At 57.2% G+C, this 17,221-nt stretch overlaps 3 protein-coding genes across 8 annotated transcripts in view; 2 read left to right on the forward strand and 1 right to left on the reverse strand.

The window, feature by feature from the left end:
• Positions 1–2,444: 2,444 nt before the first annotated feature.
• Positions 2,445–7,942, forward strand: KLF1 (KLF transcription factor 1). Its single transcript, XM_061421972.1, has 2 exons — positions 2,445–4,326; positions 6,336–7,942. The coding sequence occupies exons 1-2, from the start codon at positions 3,414–3,416 to the stop codon at positions 6,509–6,511; spliced, it is 1,089 nt and encodes a 362-aa protein (XP_061277956.1). The 5' UTR covers positions 2,445–3,413; the 3' UTR covers positions 6,512–7,942.
• A 98-nt stretch (positions 7,943–8,040) lies between these two features.
• Positions 8,041–10,592, forward strand: DNASE2 (deoxyribonuclease 2, lysosomal). Of its 5 annotated transcripts, none has more exons than XM_061421970.1 (7): positions 8,041–8,071; positions 8,297–8,410; positions 8,525–8,705; positions 8,797–8,875; positions 9,207–9,371; positions 9,463–9,660; positions 10,081–10,592. In XM_061421970.1, exons 2-7 carry the CDS (start codon positions 8,316–8,318, stop codon positions 10,458–10,460), a joined length of 1,098 nt encoding a protein of 365 aa, XP_061277954.1. In that variant the 5' UTR covers positions 8,041–8,071; positions 8,297–8,315; the 3' UTR covers positions 10,461–10,592. The 5 variants fall into 5 exon arrangements, with proteins under 5 accessions (XP_061277954.1, XP_061277953.1, XP_061277951.1 ...); XM_061421969.1 differs by having other exon boundaries at positions 8,058–8,204; XM_061421967.1 differs by lacking the exon at positions 8,041–8,071 and adding an exon at positions 8,078–8,204 and having other exon boundaries at positions 9,189–9,371.
• A 253-nt stretch (positions 10,593–10,845) lies between these two features.
• The window catches only part of MAST1 (microtubule associated serine/threonine kinase 1), a 28,947-nt gene continuing 22,571 nt past the window's right edge, over positions 10,846–17,221 (reverse strand). For both annotated transcript variants that reach the window (XM_061421965.1, XM_061421964.1), the window contains 9 exons: positions 16,883–16,992; positions 15,595–15,773; positions 15,270–15,517; positions 14,731–14,931; positions 14,314–14,543; positions 13,866–13,988; positions 13,603–13,739; positions 12,301–12,488; positions 10,846–12,202 (listed from right to left, as the gene is read on the reverse strand). In XM_061421965.1, coding sequence (XP_061277949.1) covers positions 10,929–12,202; positions 12,301–12,488; positions 13,603–13,739; positions 13,866–13,988; positions 14,314–14,543; positions 14,731–14,931; positions 15,270–15,517; positions 15,595–15,773; positions 16,883–16,992 — 2,690 coding nt within the window. In that variant the 3' untranslated portion in view covers positions 10,846–10,928. The remainder of the gene's footprint in view (positions 12,203–12,300; positions 12,489–13,602; positions 13,740–13,865; positions 13,989–14,313; positions 14,544–14,730; positions 14,932–15,269; positions 15,518–15,594; positions 15,774–16,882; positions 16,993–17,221) is intronic.

Here is a 17,221-nt window from a genome sequence, read left to right on the forward strand (position 1 = left end):
GAGGTTATTGATATTTCTCCCGACAATCTTGATTCCAGCTTGTGCTTCTTCCAGTCCAGCGTTTCTCATGATGTACTCTGCATATAAGTTAAATAAGCAGGGTGACAATATACTTGTTTCAGTACCTGTTCTCTTTTTTTTTTTTCTGTTCTCAATTTTTTTAGGTGTATACCTTGGAGTTAAATTTCTGCCTCATGTGGTAACTCTCCTGGAGGAGGGCATGGCAACCCACTGAAGTATTCTTGCCTGGAGAATCCCACAAACACAGGAGCCTGGCGCGCTGCAATGCACTGCGGTCTCACAGAGTCAGACACGACTGAGTGACTCAGCAGCAGCAGCATGGTAACATGTTGAACTTTTTCTTTTTTTTTTGTTGAACTTTTTCAAGACTCATAAAACTGTTTTCTACAGTAGCTGCATCATTTTGCATTTCCACCAGCAGTATACAATGGTTCCAGTTTTCCTGCATCCCCACCAATACTTATTTTTCCTTTTTAAAAAATAGCCATAGGGACTTCCCTACTGCTCCTGTGACTAAGACTCTGCACTCCCAAGGCAGAGGGCTGGAGTTGGATATCTGGTCGGGGAACTAGATCCCACATGCCATAACTAAAGATCCCGCATGCCGCAACTGAAGACCTGGTGTAGCCAAATAAATAAATAAATACAAATAAATATTAAATAGCCATCCTAGTGGGTTTGCCCAGCTCTTACATTATTTTTATGTCCGCCCACCACTCTTGGGATTTTAAAATCTTTTTATTTATTTATTTGGCTGGTTCCGTCTTAGTTGCTACACACAGAATCTTCATTGCATAATGTGGGATTTTTTGTTGCAGTGTATGGACTCTCTAGTTGTGGTCTAGTACTTTTATTTATTTAGTCTGTAGTGTGTCTTTGTTGCTGTGCGGGCTTTTCTCTAGATGCAGGGAGCAGGGGCTACTCTCTAGTTGCCGTGCGCGGGCTTCTCGTTGCGGTGGCATCTCCTGTTGTGCACGGGCTCTAGGGTGCTCGGGCATCAGTAGTTGTGGCTCTTGGGCTCTAGAGCACAAAATCAATAGTTGTGGCGCACGGGTTTAGCTGCTCCACAGCATGTGGGATCTCACCTGTGTCTCCTGCTTTGGCAGGTGGATTCTTTACCGCTGAGCCGCCAGGGAAACCCTTGTAGATGTGCTTTACACTTTTGCATCTGAGGCTTCATCTGTGTTTGAAAGGGGTTGTGTGGCAGCATCTTCTCTAGTTCTGTGACAGTGTATCCAGGGATCTCCATGGATCTGTTTGGTTGCAGCAAAACCGAGCGTGTGGTTGTGCGTGATCTGAGTAACTGTGTGTCATTGTCAGCACCTGATCATGAATTCTATGTCTGAGGCAGTGTATGACTATAACATTGTGTAATGATGTAGTAGATGGCTGTTTTTGCATCTGGGAATTGTATGTTTATGCATGGTCTCTGTGATGCACAGACATACAATTATCTGAGTAGGAACTTATATGGGGTGTGTGACTTAGGGACCAGGAATTTGTGTCATTATACAATTGCATAATGTCTGTGTGTGACTATGAACTATATGTCTGTGTCATCACCTGGAATCCCTGGGCACCATGGTGGAGGTCTCTGGTGCAGAACCTAGATCTCTCCCCACTGTGAGGTAGAAAGTGAAAGTTGCTCAGTCAAGTCTGACTCTTTGCAACCCCATGGACTATACAGTCCATGGACTTCTCCAGGCCAGAATACTGCAGTGGGTAGCCTTTCCCTTCTCCAGGGGATCTTCCCAACCCAGGGATCAAACCCAGGTCTCCCACATTGCAGGCAGATTTTTCACCAGCTGAGCCACAAGGGAAGCAGTAATCGGGTCACCTCCCGATCAAGTACTTCCTATGGCCTGATGCAACAGTCCCATCCCACCCAGGCGAGTAGGTGGCCTCCTCATCCCAAGGCCCCCCCATCTAGAGCAGTTGTATTTGCACCAGCCTCAGCCTCCCCATACCCCCTGCACGTCGCCTGGGGTGGGGGGTGGGGCTGTCCATGGTAGACAGTGACCACTGATTGGCAGGGGCCTCTCCTGCCACTGGGCTCAGACCTGGGGAGCTCACAACCCAGGAAATTGAAAACCAAGTTAATCCCCAGCCCCCGGCCCTCCCACTCACTGGGGACAGAGCCTTGGCTGTTCCGGCCCCCCACCTGATAGCAGCTTCCAACATCTGGGGAGTCTGATAATGCTTGGCTTGGCAGAGAGTTCATGCCAAGTCCCGCCATCAGCATGGTAGCTGCTGTTTATGGGGAAGGGGAGAGCTGCAAGGCCTCGGTCAGGGGCAAGGGGGTCTTGAAGCTCCTTCCCAGAATTCCCATTGTGCCTATCACCTCTTCTTCAGGAAGGTAGCTGAGAACAGGCCCCCAAGTTTCTCCTTCTTTGGAAACACATGGCCTCACTCTGCCCAACCCCTGAACCCCCATCTCCTGAACCCCTATCCCCTGAACCCTCAGACCCCGAACATCTGATTGGCTTCAGATACACGGTCAGTCTTCAAGACTCAGCCCTGAACAGGCCTGGGTGAAGTCTGTTCCCCAGAAACGGTGACCCCCGCCTTCGCCTGGCCCTTATCAGGGGCTGCAGCCAATCAGCTGAGGGCAGAGAGGAGCCCTCCAAGGGGCCATCAGAGCCTCAGAGCCCACGAGGCCGCCAAGGGAGAGGAGGCCTGAGCCCCAGGGTGGGCACCAGCCAGCCATGGCTGCAGCGGAGACCGCCTTGCCCTCCATCAGCACGCTGACCGCCCTGGGCCCCTTCTCGGACACACAAGAAGACATCCTCAAGGTGGGGTCAGCTGGGGGTCTAGGTGGGCCGGCAGGGGTTCTGGGCCCTGGCCACAGAATTGGGGGACCGGGTCTACATCTTGCCCTGGAATTCACATCTTGCCCTGCTCAGGACCGGGAGTCCTCAGTGCAGGCCAGGGGTCTGAACTTGGTCTAAGGTCCTATTTCTGTCATGAAAGACTGAGGCTGGGAACAGAACAACACAGGGATCTAGGCTCAGTGAGACACCCCCAGATAAAAGAGGGAAATGACAGCTGTGGCTAGGTGACACCCAGGAATTAATCTTGTTAGGGGACCTGGAAGGGGAGGAAGATTCTTGAGGGAAACTGAGGCAAGGCTGAGCCTCCCCTAGCCTTCCATTCTTGGTTCTGCCAACCCTTCCCCCATGCCTGAGCGTGGCAGGAGACTCTAGATAATATAAGCCTTATCTCCTGTCTCCAGCCTGACCCGATAGACCGTCTCTGGAGCTGGGGGGGCTGAGGGGGGAGACGGACAAGTGTGAGGGAGTGGGAGAGACTGACATGACAGACAAGCAAACAAGACCCCTTTACTGAGCCCCTGGCCAGCCTGCCCCCATCAGGGCATCCGGCCCCCACCGTCTATGGGCAGGATACCTTGGTGTCCGCTGAAGCTCAATGTTACCGGCTCCTTCCCCCAGTGGTGGCGCTCTGAAGACGTGCAGGACTTGGGCCCGGGCCCCCCCGACCATACTGGACCACCCCTCCACGTGAGGCCTGAGCTAGAGGACGCGCCTGGGGAGGACGAAGATGATGACAGGGATGCAGCTACCCCCTGGGACCTGGATCTCCTTTTCACCAACTTCCCATGCCCAGAGCCTGGCGGCGCGCCCCAGACCTGCGCGCCTCAGACCTGCGCGCCTCAGGCTTGCGCTCTGGCGCCCAGCGAGGGCTCCGGAGCGCAATTCCCACAGCCGCCCGAGACTCTGGGCGCGTATGCGGGCGGCCCGGGGCTGGTGGCTGGGCTCTTGGGCCCTGAGGAGCACCTGGGCTGGGCGCGCCCGGCCCCACGAACCCCGGCTCCCGATACCTTCGTGGGCCCATCCCTGATCCCGACCCCCGAGCCCAAAGCGCTGCCGTTGCAGCCGTTGTACCCGGGACCGGGGTCGGGTTCCTCCGGCAGCTACTTCCCGAGGACCGGGCTTTCAGTGCCTGCAGCGCCGGGCGCCCCCTACGGGCTGCTGTCCGGGTACCCCGCGCTGTACCCGATGCCACAGTACCAAGGGCATTTCCAGCTCTTCCGCGGGCTCCAGGCTCCGGCCCCCGGCCCCCCCTCGCCCCACTCCTTCCTGAGTTGTCTAGGGCCCGGGACGACGGGTGCAGGACTCGGTGGGACTACAGGAGACCCAGGAGGGACCACGGAGGCCGCGCCATCCAAGCGCAGCCGGCGATCGTGGGCACGCAAGAGGCAGGCTGCGCACACGTGCACGCACCCGGGGTGCGGCAAGAGCTACACCAAGAGCTCACACCTGAAGGCGCATCTACGCACGCACACAGGTGAGGGGGCGGGCCCCGGTGCAGGGGCTGGGCGGGCTGGGCGGGGCCTTGGGAGCTGGGAGCTGTCGAGGAGCTGGAAACTGGAGCAAGGGGAGGGGCTAAAACAAAGTCTCTGAGCAAAGGGCTACGCCGAAGGAGCTGGGGCGCTTGGAACATCAGGAGTCGGCCAAAGAGCAGAGGGGAAGGCGGGTGGGGACAGAGAAAACCCGGAAAACATTTCAGGAAACCAACGGCAAAGACCTGGACCAAGGAAGTGCCGAAAAGCAGAGAGCCGGGCAAGCTGTGTAGGGGCGGGGCTAGAGGAGGGACCGCTGGAGAGAAAGCCGGAATACCAAGGGCGGGGCCAAAGACGCAGGGTTCAAGTTTGGGGCAAGTGGGAGTAAGGGCTTCAGGGGCCGCCGTGCTCAGACTTGTCCAATTCTTTGCCACCCCATGGACTGTACTCTGTGTGGGGCGGAGGGGGGGTGGGGACGGAGGGGTGTCTCCCGGATCCAGGGATCGAACTCTCCTTTCCTGCGTGTCCTCCATCCACAGGCGGATTCTTTACCACTGCGCCACCTGGGGCTCGGTTGGTAAAGAATCTGCCTGCAATGCAGGAGACCCGGATTCGATCCCTGGCTCGGGAAGATCCCCTGGAGAAGGAAATGGCAACCCACTCCAATACTCCTGCCTGGAGAATTCCATGGACAGAGGAGCTGGGCAAGCTACAGTCCAGGGGACCGCAAAGACAGAAAGTGTGCGACTAACTCACTTTTCACCTGGGAAGCCATTCAGGGGCCGTGCTGCTGCTGCTAAGTCGCTTCAGTTGTGTCCGACTCTGTGCGACCCCATGACGGCAGCCCACCAGGCTCCACCGTCCCTGGGATTCTCCAGGCAAGAACACTGGAGCGGGTTGCCATTTCCTTCTTCAATGCATGAAAGTGAAAAGTGAAAGTGAAGTCCTTCAGTCGTGTCCGACTCTAGCGACCCCATGGACTGCAGCCTACCAGGCTCCTCCGTCCATGGGATTTTCCAGGCAAGAGTACTGGAGTGGGGTGCCATTGCCGTAGCCAGGAATATAAAGAGGGAGTGGCTTAGCCAGACTGTAGGGGGCGTGCTGGAGCTCAGGAGGTTTAGTTTGAGGGGCCCAGATGCAGAGGCAGTTCCTGGAATTTGAAGATAAATAGCTGGGAAACAGAGGAGGGTGGGCACAGGAGGAAAAGCGGGGACCCAAGGAGCCAAAGAAGGGCGGGGACATGGACTAGAGGCCCAGGAGGAGGAGGAAGGAGACCTGTGCCTAGGGGGATGGGGTCACGTGTACAGACCTGTCCAGGAACGTAGGGAGGAGGGTCCAAGTCTAGCTGAGGGAAAAAGTAATCACCCGGGACAGGGCGTGGAACACGAATTGGATTTCGGGGCTCAAGGATCAAGGCCAACAACTGGATTGAACAGCAGCTGGAGGGTCCCCTGGTACAGTAAAGAGCCTGGAACACAGGGAGCAGTGCCAAAGGACAAAAACTGGGAGGGCATTAGTACGCTGGGCAGGACGTGAGGACACAGGAAGCAGGGCCAGCAGCATAGACAGCGCAACTTCTGCCCCGGAAACGAAAAGGAGCCTGGCGCCAGCAGGTACAGAAGAGGTACAGAGGTCGCAGATATCGGTTCTGGGTGTAGATTCAGGCCGTCCCCGAGACTGAAAGCCTCCTTAAATTTCCATCTTGGTGCCTCACTGGCCTCACACTAGGCGCTAGTGGTAAAGAACTCGCCTGCCAATACAGGAGACATAAGAGACTCGGGTTCAGTCCCTGGGTGGGGAACATTCCCTGGAGGAGGGCATGGCAACCCACTCCAGTATTCTTGCCTGGAGTATCCCATGGACAGAGGAACCTGGCGGGCTCCATGGGGTCGCAAAGAGTCCGAAACAACTGAAGCGATCTAGCATCCACGCAGTCCCGGCCTAGGCTAGGAGGGAAGACCTTGGGACCAAGTATGGTGGACAGTGGCGTTCAAGGCTTCCTTCATCTCCGCAGGGGAGAAGCCATACGCCTGCACGTGGGACGGCTGTGGCTGGCGGTTCGCGCGCTCCGATGAGCTGACCCGTCACTACCGAAAACACACAGGACAGCGCCCCTTCCGCTGCCAGCTCTGTTCACGTGCATTTTCGCGCTCTGATCATCTGGCCTTGCACATGAAGCGTCATCTTTGAGCCCCGCCTCTGGCACTTGGACCTTCCTGGGGACTGGGGTTGGAACAAGAGCGGATCCACACAGGGTGGTTTTCCCTCGGATGAATCCTCATCTGGACTCTAGGCCCCACAGATCCAGCAAAATATCAAGGACTGGCCCATAGACACACCTGGGAGAGCCTCCAACATAAGTTCCCACAGGTCCTCGGCAACAGACAGCCAAGATCATGTAGACCCAGCAAGACAGACCTCCAAATAAACGGACTCAAATGGATACTCAGATACTTCTGACAAAGAGACAGACTCTCAGAGAGCTGGACCATCAAACTTGCTCACAGGTGACCCTAGGCAGTGAGTGGGTGAGGCATCCCAGAGATCCTGATTCTAGAAGGCTTCACACTGTGACACCTGAAACTCCACATAGAGGCTGGTATTGCTGTGAATGGTTATGGGTCCTGTAAAAATGCCCCTCCCAGATAAAACTTGTGTTGGCCTGAATTTGTGGATTTTGGCTGTGGTAGTTGGGAAGAAGCCATAACTCCAGAACTGATATTGGGGAGCCATACCCACGACTTAGTGATTGAACAACACACATTTACACACTCATCTCCTAAAATCCGACAACCTTCCTTGGGCACTGACTGCCTTGCCGCCCCTCCTTCCCCAACCCCAAGGTCAGGCTACATTGTCCTTGCTTCCTGCCTTGAAGCCCAGGGACATTCACAGGGGCCTTCTTTTCTACTTAAGAATCTTCTTCCTCCACTAAGAATCCTAAGGGAATTCCCTGGTGGTCCAGTGGTTAGGACTCTGGGCTTCCACTGCAGGGGGCACGGGTTCGAGCTCTGGGGAGCTAAGATCCCATATGCCATGTGGAGTGGCCAAAATAAATGAGAAAAAAAAATTTTTTAAGGAATCTTCAGCTCGGTCCCAGAGCCCCAGCATCCTTCACCCTACCATGATCCAAAGTGACCCCTTGGCTAGCTCGTGTACGGTGGCGGAGTGGGGCTGGGGGGGACCAACAGCACAAGCTCCCTCTAAAGGAGCAAAAGTCACACGAGGTGGACCTCAGCCTGTAAGGCAGGAAAGGATAAAGTCCAAAATTGCCTCTGACGGATAAACCGGGGAAAGAGCACCGTTAAGTAAGTGTTCATTGGGATTAGGCGGTAATGGGGCTTCCCTGGTGGCTCAGATGGTAAAGAATTCGCCTGCAATGCGGGAAACCTGGGTTCAATACTTGGGTTCCATCCCTGGAGGAAGACATGGCAACCCACTCCAGTATTCTTGCCTGGAGAATCCCCATGGACAGAGGAGCCTGGCGGACTACAGTCCACGGAGTCTCAAACAATCGGACACGACCGAGTGACTAAACACACCCAGCCTGAATTTGAAAGAGACGGAGGCAGGGCCTAGCAGAAGGACGTGAGCTGTGGTTGGCCAGGAGCAGAGTCGGAGGCGGGCACTGGAAACTGCTTAGCCTTGAGAGGGCGCGTCTGGGCCGAGCCAGAGGGTGGAGCCTATCAGGGACTAGACGGCCGGAAGCAGGAGGAGGTCCCAGGCTAGCCGGATCCGGGGCGGACTCAGGTGGGGCGGGGTCGGACTCAGATGGGTGTGACGGCCGGAAAGAAAGTCCAGCCCCTGGGAGGATCCTCGACTGCCTTTTTAAATCTCTGCTTCTCACCTCGCGGGCGGGGTCTCTAACCTCTTGATGTCTGGGGTAGGGTTCCCAGGCGGATTTGGGGAAGTGAAAGTCACCAGGGGCCGGGCCTGTCCCAGCTCGTGACCCCGCGCCTCGCCCTCTTGACACAGATTTCTAGACCCCAGCTCTATGGCCACGCTGAGCTCGCTGCTGTTGACCGCGCTGCTCTGGGTCCCTGTAGGAACCCTGACCTGCTACGGGGACTCGGGGCAGCCTGTGGACTGGTGAGTGCGCGGGCGCCCACTGTTCCTCAGAGCCGCACTGGGGCTTGCTGCACTCCTAGGAGAAAACAGGTTCCTTCCCGTCTTCCTCCATTCTGTCTGTCCCCCAACCTATAGGTTCGTCGTTTACAAGCTGCCGGCCCACACAGGGTCGGGAGATGCGACGCAGAACGGCCTGCGGTACAAGTACTTTGACGAACACTCAGAAGACTGGAGCGACGGCGTGGGGTTCATCAATAGCACCACCGGTGCCGTGGGCCGCAGCCTGCTGCCGCTGTACCGAAACAACAACAGCCAGGTGATGACGCCTCCGGCCGAACCTGGGGTGGGACTCTAGGGTGGGCCTGACCTGAGGGAACCTTCACGTTGCCCCTGTCCATCTTCCCCAGCTCGCCTTTGTGCTCTACAATGACCAACCGCCTAAATCCAGCGAGTCTAAGGACTCTTCCAGTCGTGGGCACACGAAGGGTGAGGCCACATTGGGGGCTGGGGGAGGGTTCTGGTTTCCCTATGCGTCTTCTTCAGCTGATTCCTGACCTGCCTGTGGCTGAGGGTGAGCTGCTCTGGCAGGCCCTGGATATCTGTTTCCCTATCTTAAATCAACGTGGTCCTTCTCTGAACTATAAGAACTGATGGCTGTGGAAGCTGAGCTCAGCAGTGGTCCTGACACTCATTGCCCACTGCCCGCTGGTCCTGCAGTCCGGGCCCCCTACAGACTGAGTGTTCCTGGTTGCACATGTGCTTGTTGCGACATCTCAAGCAGTCCCCTCCCTGCCATCAGCTCCAATTTCTGGTTCAGGTGTGCTGCTCCTGGACCAAGAAGGGGGCTTCTGGTTGATCCACAGCGTTCCGAACTTCCCTCCACGTGCCTCCTCTGCTGCGTACAGCTGGCCTCCTGGTGCCCAAAAATATGGGCAGACCCTGATCTGTGTATCTTTTCCTCTCACCCAGTTCCTGGATATCAGTGAGTAAAGACAGGGAGACAGGGTGAGTCCCTGATTCCTAGATCAGAATCTTAGAACAGTCCCTCATTTTCTTCTCTCCTTGCCCTCCAGGCAAACAGCTGACCTATACCTATCCACTGGTATATGACCACAGGCTGGAAGGGGACTTTGCCCAGAAATTCCCCTACCTGGAGGAGGTAGTCAAGGGCCATCACATTCGCCAGGGACCGTGGAACAGCAGTGTAACACTCACATCAAAGAAAGGAGCCACATTCCAGAGCTTTGCCAAATTTGGAAACTTTGGAGATGGTGAGGCCTGAGGTTGATGTTTGGAGAACTCTTTCTCTGCAGAGGGACTGTCTGGTGTGTCCATGGCTATGGGCAGGTCATGCGTAGGGATTGGGACACATCAGAGTCATAACCACATGCGAGGTAAACAACCAACATACCTGTGTTTAAGTATTGGTTTTTGGCTATGTGATACATGATTTAATCAGGGTCTCAACTTACCTGTCTGAAAAATGGGAATAGTAATGGTATCTGCTTGAAAGGGCTGCTGTGTGCAAAATGATACATATAAAGCATTTAGTAAGGGCTATTACTCTTAATGTTATAATCCTCCAGATCGCCAGGAATTGACAACTGAGGAAACAGCTCAGAGAGAAGTAGCCTAGGGAATCCCTAGGATTGATCCTGACCCTGTCCACGCCCTCTTTCCATCTTCTGCAGACCTGTACTCTGGCTGGCTGGCGGAAGCCCTTGGCAGTACCCTGCAGGTCCAATTCTGGCAAAGATCTTCTGGTATCCTGCCCTCCAACTGCTCTGGGGCCCAGCATGTATTTGACGTGACTCAGACAGCTTTCCCTGGGCCAGCTGGGCCAGCCTTCAATGCCACAGAAGACCATTCCAAGTGGTGTGTAACCCCAAAAGGGCCCTGGGCCTGTGTGGGTGACATGAATCGGAACCAAAGAGAGGAGCACCGGGGTGGGGGCACTCTGTGTGCCCAGATGCTCTGGAAGGCCTTCAAGCCTCTGGTGAAGGCCTGGGAGCCCTGTGAAAAGAAGAGCAGGGCCTACTCTCTAGGAAGCCCAGCAGGACTGTGGACTTGAATTTGAATCTATTTTGTCCCTTCCTATTTGTTTGGCCTTAATCATGTGCCTTAATCTCTGACTCATCTGTACAATGGGAATCATAACACCTTACTTAGAATTGCTGAGTAATAAAAAGAAACTGGTAAATGAGACTGTTAATCTTTCTTCAGCTGGGCACTGGGACTCTGAACAGCATTGCAGCTTGCTCAGGGTCTGGGGGCAGCTGACCCACATAGGTGGGACGCAGAATAGGACCCCAAGTAAGGGTCCACCCAAGACCTACCTCCCCTCTTTATGGTAACTAGGACTGGAGGAAGTTTCACCCCTTAACAAGCACACAGGCAAGGGGGTGGAAACAGGATGTCCTGCCTTGCTAGGGGAGGAGGGGCGAGCTCCAGAAAGCTCACACAGCAGGGGCGCACTTTATTTATATGTGTACATATGTATACAGGCGGCTGTACAGCACGGGGCCAGTGGCTCCCACTGCTATGGGCCTGGGGGCATGGGGCAGGGCGCCCCTTTTTTGGTCGGGCCTACTGAGGGCACAGCTTCAGCAGGGCACCGAGAGGTTGGCCCCACCTCAGGCTTGGTGGTCGGGCCCGGCAGCGAAGCAGGTGGGGCTGGGGGCCCGGCACTGCTGGGCACATTTTTTGTTGGGGCTTGGGAGGGGGTCTGGGGGTCTGGGGAGAGCTTGGGAGAGGCAGGTTTGGAACGAGGCCCGCTCAGCGTGGTCCGCTCCTCCACCACCTCCAGCACCCAGCGCTCCCGGCCCCGGAGGGCATCAGGTTGGGGAGGCGCCAGGGGTGCAGATTCGGGCAATGCCTTGGAGTCCGCACTCGGGGTATGCACACTCGGGGGCTGAGACACCTCGGCTTTCGCCCCAGGCCGTAGGGGCTCTACGACAATGGGCACGGGGGGCGTGCCTGCTTCGCCCGAGCTGCTGCGCCGGCCGGTCTCGTGTTCCTGCACCGGGCTCAGCGCGGACTTGGCCACGGCCCTGGCCGTCCCGCCCGTACCGTCCTCGGTCTGCACGCTCTGGTGTCTCGCGCCGCTGGCGTCCCGCTCCAGGGTCCGACCCCCAGGGGTCGTCGCGCGGGGCGGGGTGCAGGCCTCGGCGCCACCCGGGGACTCTTTCTCCTTACTTGATGCCAGCGGCCTGGGGGCGCCCTCGGGCAGCAGCGGGTCCGCGCCCAGGCTCAGGGGCGACTCCTGGCGGCCCAGGCGGCGGACGGCGACCTGCCGGGGCGCGCCGGGACCCTCGATAGGGGGCGTCTCGCCGTCCGACTCTGCGAGGCTATGCAGCGCTAGCTCGCCGTGGAAGTCCTTGCGGAAATCCGGGTGGCCCACCTCGAGGCTGTGTTTGCGCAGTGCGCCCTTCTTGTCGGCGCCCAGCGAGGCTCCCAACTTCTCCGCCGACTGCACCCGTTTGAGGAGCGGCGAGCGTGGGGGCTCGGCACTCTTCGGGCGCGGGCGCACCACCGGCGGCGACGAGTGCAACTTGGCCGGGAAGCTCTGCGTGGTGTGCGAGCTGCCCACCGTGTGGCCCGGCAGCGGCGGCGGCGACGCCTGTGTCGGGGACGGCGTGTGCGCCAGCGGCGACAGCGGGATGTTGCCTGCCGACTTGCAGCGCGCAGAGCGGTACTGGCGGTGCAGCTTCGGCGACAGGCCGTGAAGCGTGCTGGGCCGGATGTGGTGCGACGCTGACGACGCCGGCGAGTTGGGCGTGCTCGAGGCTGGCGAGCTACTCTGGGACGAGGCGCCTGCGGGCGGGCGAGAGAGGGCAAAGAACTGGGTGGGCGCCGCCAGGGCACTGCCCCGCCCGCACATGCCGCCCGCCCCGCGCAGGCGCAGGGTCTACCTAGGTAGGCGGAGTCGGGCGTGGAGCGGTAGCTGTGGGTGGGCGAGCGCGCCGGCAGGCCGTGCGTGGGAGAGCCGGGCAAGCTGTCGCTGGACGACAGCGAGCGGTTCAACGATGACAGCGAGCGACTAGTGTGCAGCAGGTTCGACTGCTTCGTGATCTTGCGGAAGAGGGAGCTGCGCTTCTTGCTGGAGGACAAGGAGGGAACCAGTTTCCCTGGACCAGACTCTAGAGCTGCCGGCTCTTCCCACTTCAGGGCCTCAAGGAACCTCCTGGAACCACCCACCCAATCTGGACCCTCCCTCTTCAAAAACAACACTGTTGGAGGCTGGAGAACTTCTCTTATCTCTGTCCCACTTGGCTCCTCCCACCTGGCCTACCCATTGCTTTTTGACCACTCACAGTCCAAGCTAGAAACATTCTTCCAAACAGAACCAACCTATTCTGGCCCCGTCCACCTTTCTAGCCCCTCCCTCTACAGCTAAACCCACCTATCAGGGCAGGAAGAATTTCACTGGCCTCAGCCTGAGGCATCTCACTCCAATCCCCACTCACTCTTTGTCCAGGCCAAATCCCGCTGATCAAAACAGAAAACTCTCCTGGCTGCACCCACCTCTCCTAACTCTGCATTATTTGTAAGGGAAGAAATTATTTCTACTGGCCTGGTATGCTCCTCCCAGGTAGAAGTCTCTTCTCCTGGCCCCTCCCAGTCTCTTAAATGCATCCAGCAAAGCAGGGTCATCTCTTGGATGGTGCCCTCTTGGTCCGTATCCGCTGGCTCTGCTCTACTCCCAGAGTTTTGGAGCTTGGTACATCTTCTTTTCCCAGCTCCTCCCACTTTCTCAGCCCCTCCTTCTCTGTCCTTTCATTATTGCTCTTCACTCGGTGGCCCCCAGGTGGCCACCCTGGGGGTAGCCAGGTAAAGAACCCGCCTGCCAATGCAGGAGACGTGAGACTGGAGTTCTCTTATGTCTTCCCGATCCCTGGGTCGGGAAGATCCCTTGGAGAAGGGCATGGCAACCAACTCCAGTATTCTTGCCTAGAGAATCCCATGGACAGAGGAGCCTGGCGGGCTACAGTCCATAGGGTCCCAAAGAATCAGACACGACTGAAGCGACTTAGCACACACGTACAGTGGCCCTGGCCACCTTTCCTGTGCACAACTTCCATTCCTGTGAATATGCCTTCTCCTGTCCTCTCCTATACCTATCCCACAAAAGCCCTGGCCATTTTCTCAAAAACTGGAATGCTCCAGAGGGCCTGCTGTTTATAGCCCCGCCCACTGCACTTGGCCCCACCTACCTCTCCTGACCCTCCTTGGCAGAGGGCCTCTTGTTCCTCCGAGCCATTTTGGCCTTGTAGCTGCTGCGCCGTGCAGGGCCGATACGGATGGAGGTATTTTCGAAGGGCGTTGTGGTAACGGCCACTTTATTGCCACTCTGGAGTTAGAAAGGGGGAAAGTTCTCTGCTGGAGGCTGTTCTGGCAACTCCAGCTCCCCGGGACCTCCCTCACCCTTCACTCCCTTCCACTCCCCCGACAGTTCGCTTTTTCCCCATAGACTCACCTTAAGGATCAGCTCAACGACCTCAGGATGTACCATGCCATGCACCGGCTCCCCGTTCACGTGAGTGATGAGGTCCCCGGCACAGAGTCCTGCCTCCTGGGCTGGTCCCCCCTCCTCCACGTGCTGGGGACAGGGCACCCCACAGGGGCAGGATTAACAGGATTGGTAACAAGGAAGTCTCCCTAAGCTTCTGTTCCAGACACCTAACTCTGTAGGCACAGTAATTAATCATAACACCAAGCGAAACAACAGTCATTCTTGCCAGTTTACAAATGAAGAAACTGAGAGTCAGAGAGGAAAGTGACGGGGTGAGGGGGTGTCACAGAGGAGTCTCATTCAGGCTGCCTAGTTCCAGAGTTTGAGCTGTCCCTCATCCCTTGGAGCGGGGCGGGGAGGTGTGGAACTCTCTCTCCCCACCTAGAATACAGGCTCATCCATGACTGCTCACCCAGACAATGTGGTGTACACTGTAGACATCTGAGTCACCCATGTAGACGCGGATGGCACGCAGTGTGAAGCCATACTTCTTGCCCGAGCGTTGGATGGTGATGGGGGAGCGAAGTCCACTGACAGCCGGAGAGTAGTCCCGGCTGGGTGAGGAGTCCCGTGAGGATGGGTTGGAGGAGAGAGATCGCGGGGACATGGGGCTAGCCAAAGGTGAGCTCCCATGTGGGTCCACTGCAGACACAGACCCATGGTCAGAGATCAGGGCGGACAGACACAGCTCTCCCTGTGTCTGCTCCTCCCTCCTCCCAAGTGAAAGTCCCAGGGCTCTCATTGGCCCATCCCAGAGCAAATCATGGTGGACCGGGAAAACGCACCAATGGGGGCAGCCCATCCCCTGCCAGGTTGGACCCAGCATCACCTGCAGGGATCATGACAGACAAGGCAGTGGCCGAGGCTGACTTGATGACTTTGCCCCCGGTTCGAGAAGGCCGCTTCTCTACCGCGGGATCTCCTGATAGCTGCTGGTGCCGCGCTCGGCGCAGAACCAGGTCATTGGTGGCCCTGGGGCCTGATGGGTCCCCATCCTTAGAGGGTGGGCAGAGGTCGCCTGGGTGGTCAGCTGCAACAGAGCAGGTGGGTTAGGGGGTCAGTCCAAGGGCATAGTTCTCTTAAATGGTATTCCCTCTACATGCAATGCTCTTCCTACCTCTCTCCCTTCTGGATTGTGAATTTCATAAGAGCAGGTACCCTATACATCTGGAACAGCTCCTGACACAGAGAAGTGCTTAAACACATTTGTTGACTGAGCATGGAATAGGGGTCTTTCTCATGTTGATGAGAATCCCAGGTTGGAGTGTGAAGAGTACAGGAGAACTTGCATAAGCAGTAACCAGGCTTATTGAACAATCATGTATGGCCCCTGGGGAATTGGGGAAGGCAGCAGGAGGGGGCACTTACTAGCCTCCGAGTCCCCAGTGCTGGGGGCGCCATCCCCTGGAGGTATCTCTTTGGCGGCCCGCGCATCCAGTGAGCCTGGGGGGTCGGAGCTGGGCCGGGGAGGCCTGCGCAGCCGAGCCTCATCCTCTTCCTCTTGCGGGGTGCTGAAGCGGCTGGGCTCCAGCAGCGCAGAGAAACGGCGGCGGGCGCCCAACGGGGGACTGGCCTCCCCCTCCAAGAAGCTGGCCTCAGATGCCGAGAAGCGCTTGCTGCGCAAAGGGGGCGTCGTCAGAGGAGTTACTCCCCTTTGGGCCCTGCCCCCAAACCCAGCTCTGCCCTTGCTCACATCTCCGGGGAGCCCCCTCTCCAGGTCTTCTCGCGCAGGGTCAGGCCACCCAGGCCCTCCCGCTTGCTGGTCACCTTCTCCTCTGGGCCCTTGGCGGTCGGCTCCCTCTTGCTGGTCCCCGCTGCCGCCACGGGGGTCTTGGGCTCGTGCTGCGACAGCTGCTCCATACTGCTATACACCTGCAAGTGGTAGTGGAAGGAAGTCCAACCCCCAGGTTCTGCCTTCCCTCCTGAACCAGTAAACTTCCCGCTACTGTTGTTCAGTCGCTCAGTCGTGTCCAAGTATTTGCGACCCCACGGACTGCAGCACGCTAGGCTTCCCTGTCCTTCAATGTCTCCTGGAGTTTGCTCAGACTCATGTTCATTGAGTCGATGATGCCAACCAACCATCTCATTCTCTACCTCGCTACTGGAGCCTGCCAAACTAAGCTCCATCCTAGTAAAGCTGGGTGCTGCCCATTCCTGGACCGAGCCCGACCACCCACAATTCTTCAGTTCTGGCCCCACACCACGAAATGAGGCTCTGACATATTCTAGATCCTGCCCTGCCCAAGCCGTAAAGAATCTCACCTCTCCAAGTCTCATCCAGTTATGCGTACCCTCTCCCAAGCTAGGTCGTGCACCCCCCTACATTGTATGTGTGCTCAGTCGTGTCCGATTCTTTGTGACCCCCGCTACATGCTGTTCCTCAAAATAAAATAGTGCCCAGCCTCGCCTCGGCCTAGCTCCGCCCTCACTGCTCAATCTCTCCATTCCCAGGTCCTGACCCCGCCCGGTCCAGATTAGCCGCTCCTCCTGTTGGTCATTTCCATACTGTTCAGGTTCTCATTAGATTCCACTCAATGCCAAAGGCATCTTCCCTGGTAGCTCAGACAGTAAAGCATCTGCCTACAATGCGGGAGACCAGGAGATCGGGAAGATCTCCTGGAGAAAGAACCCACTCCAGTATTCTTGCCTGGAAAATCCCATGGGTGGAGGAACCTGGTAGGCTAGAGTCCATGGGGTCGCAAAGAGTTGGACACGACTGAGCGACTTCACTCACTTTAATGCCAAAGGCCACTTCCAAGACTATGCTGCTTCCCCCCACTCCACCCCCTCTGCCACTAGCCTCATCACGCAGATCCTCACTCCCTCTGTAAATTCTCTAGTCTGAGACCTTAGGTCTGTGTGCCTGCTCCCCACAGCCTCCTGAGCCCCTGCCCACTTCAAGCCCACCTCCATTCCCTCCCTCAACACCTGCCCCGCCCTCCCCCGGACTCATCCCATCCCTACCCCCCAATTTGGCCCACCTTACTGAAGCGCGGGGAGCAGGAGGAGAACTGACGGATCTCCACAGGCTCCTCCTCGGTGGTGTCATCCTCATCGTAGGAGTTCACGTGGTGATACCTGTCTGAGCGGGCTGGGGTGGAGGTGTGGATAGTGACCGCGGGCACGTCCACTCCTCAAATCACACTCCCACGAAAGTCAGGTCTAGGTCCCACAAGCCTGGCCACGCACGCCCCTTCTCCTTACTAGTAACTGATTCAGACCCCGCCCCCACGCTGAGTCCCAGTCCCACTTTCACCAAGGCTATATGTAGCCCCGCCTCCATAAGGCCACACCCCCCAGACTCCACCTATGGTGCTCTC

Source organism: Bos javanicus, chromosome 7 (assembly GCF_032452875.1).
Source record: "Bos javanicus breed banteng chromosome 7, ARS-OSU_banteng_1.0, whole genome shotgun sequence".
Taxonomy (NCBI): domain Eukaryota; kingdom Metazoa; phylum Chordata; class Mammalia; order Artiodactyla; family Bovidae; genus Bos; species Bos javanicus.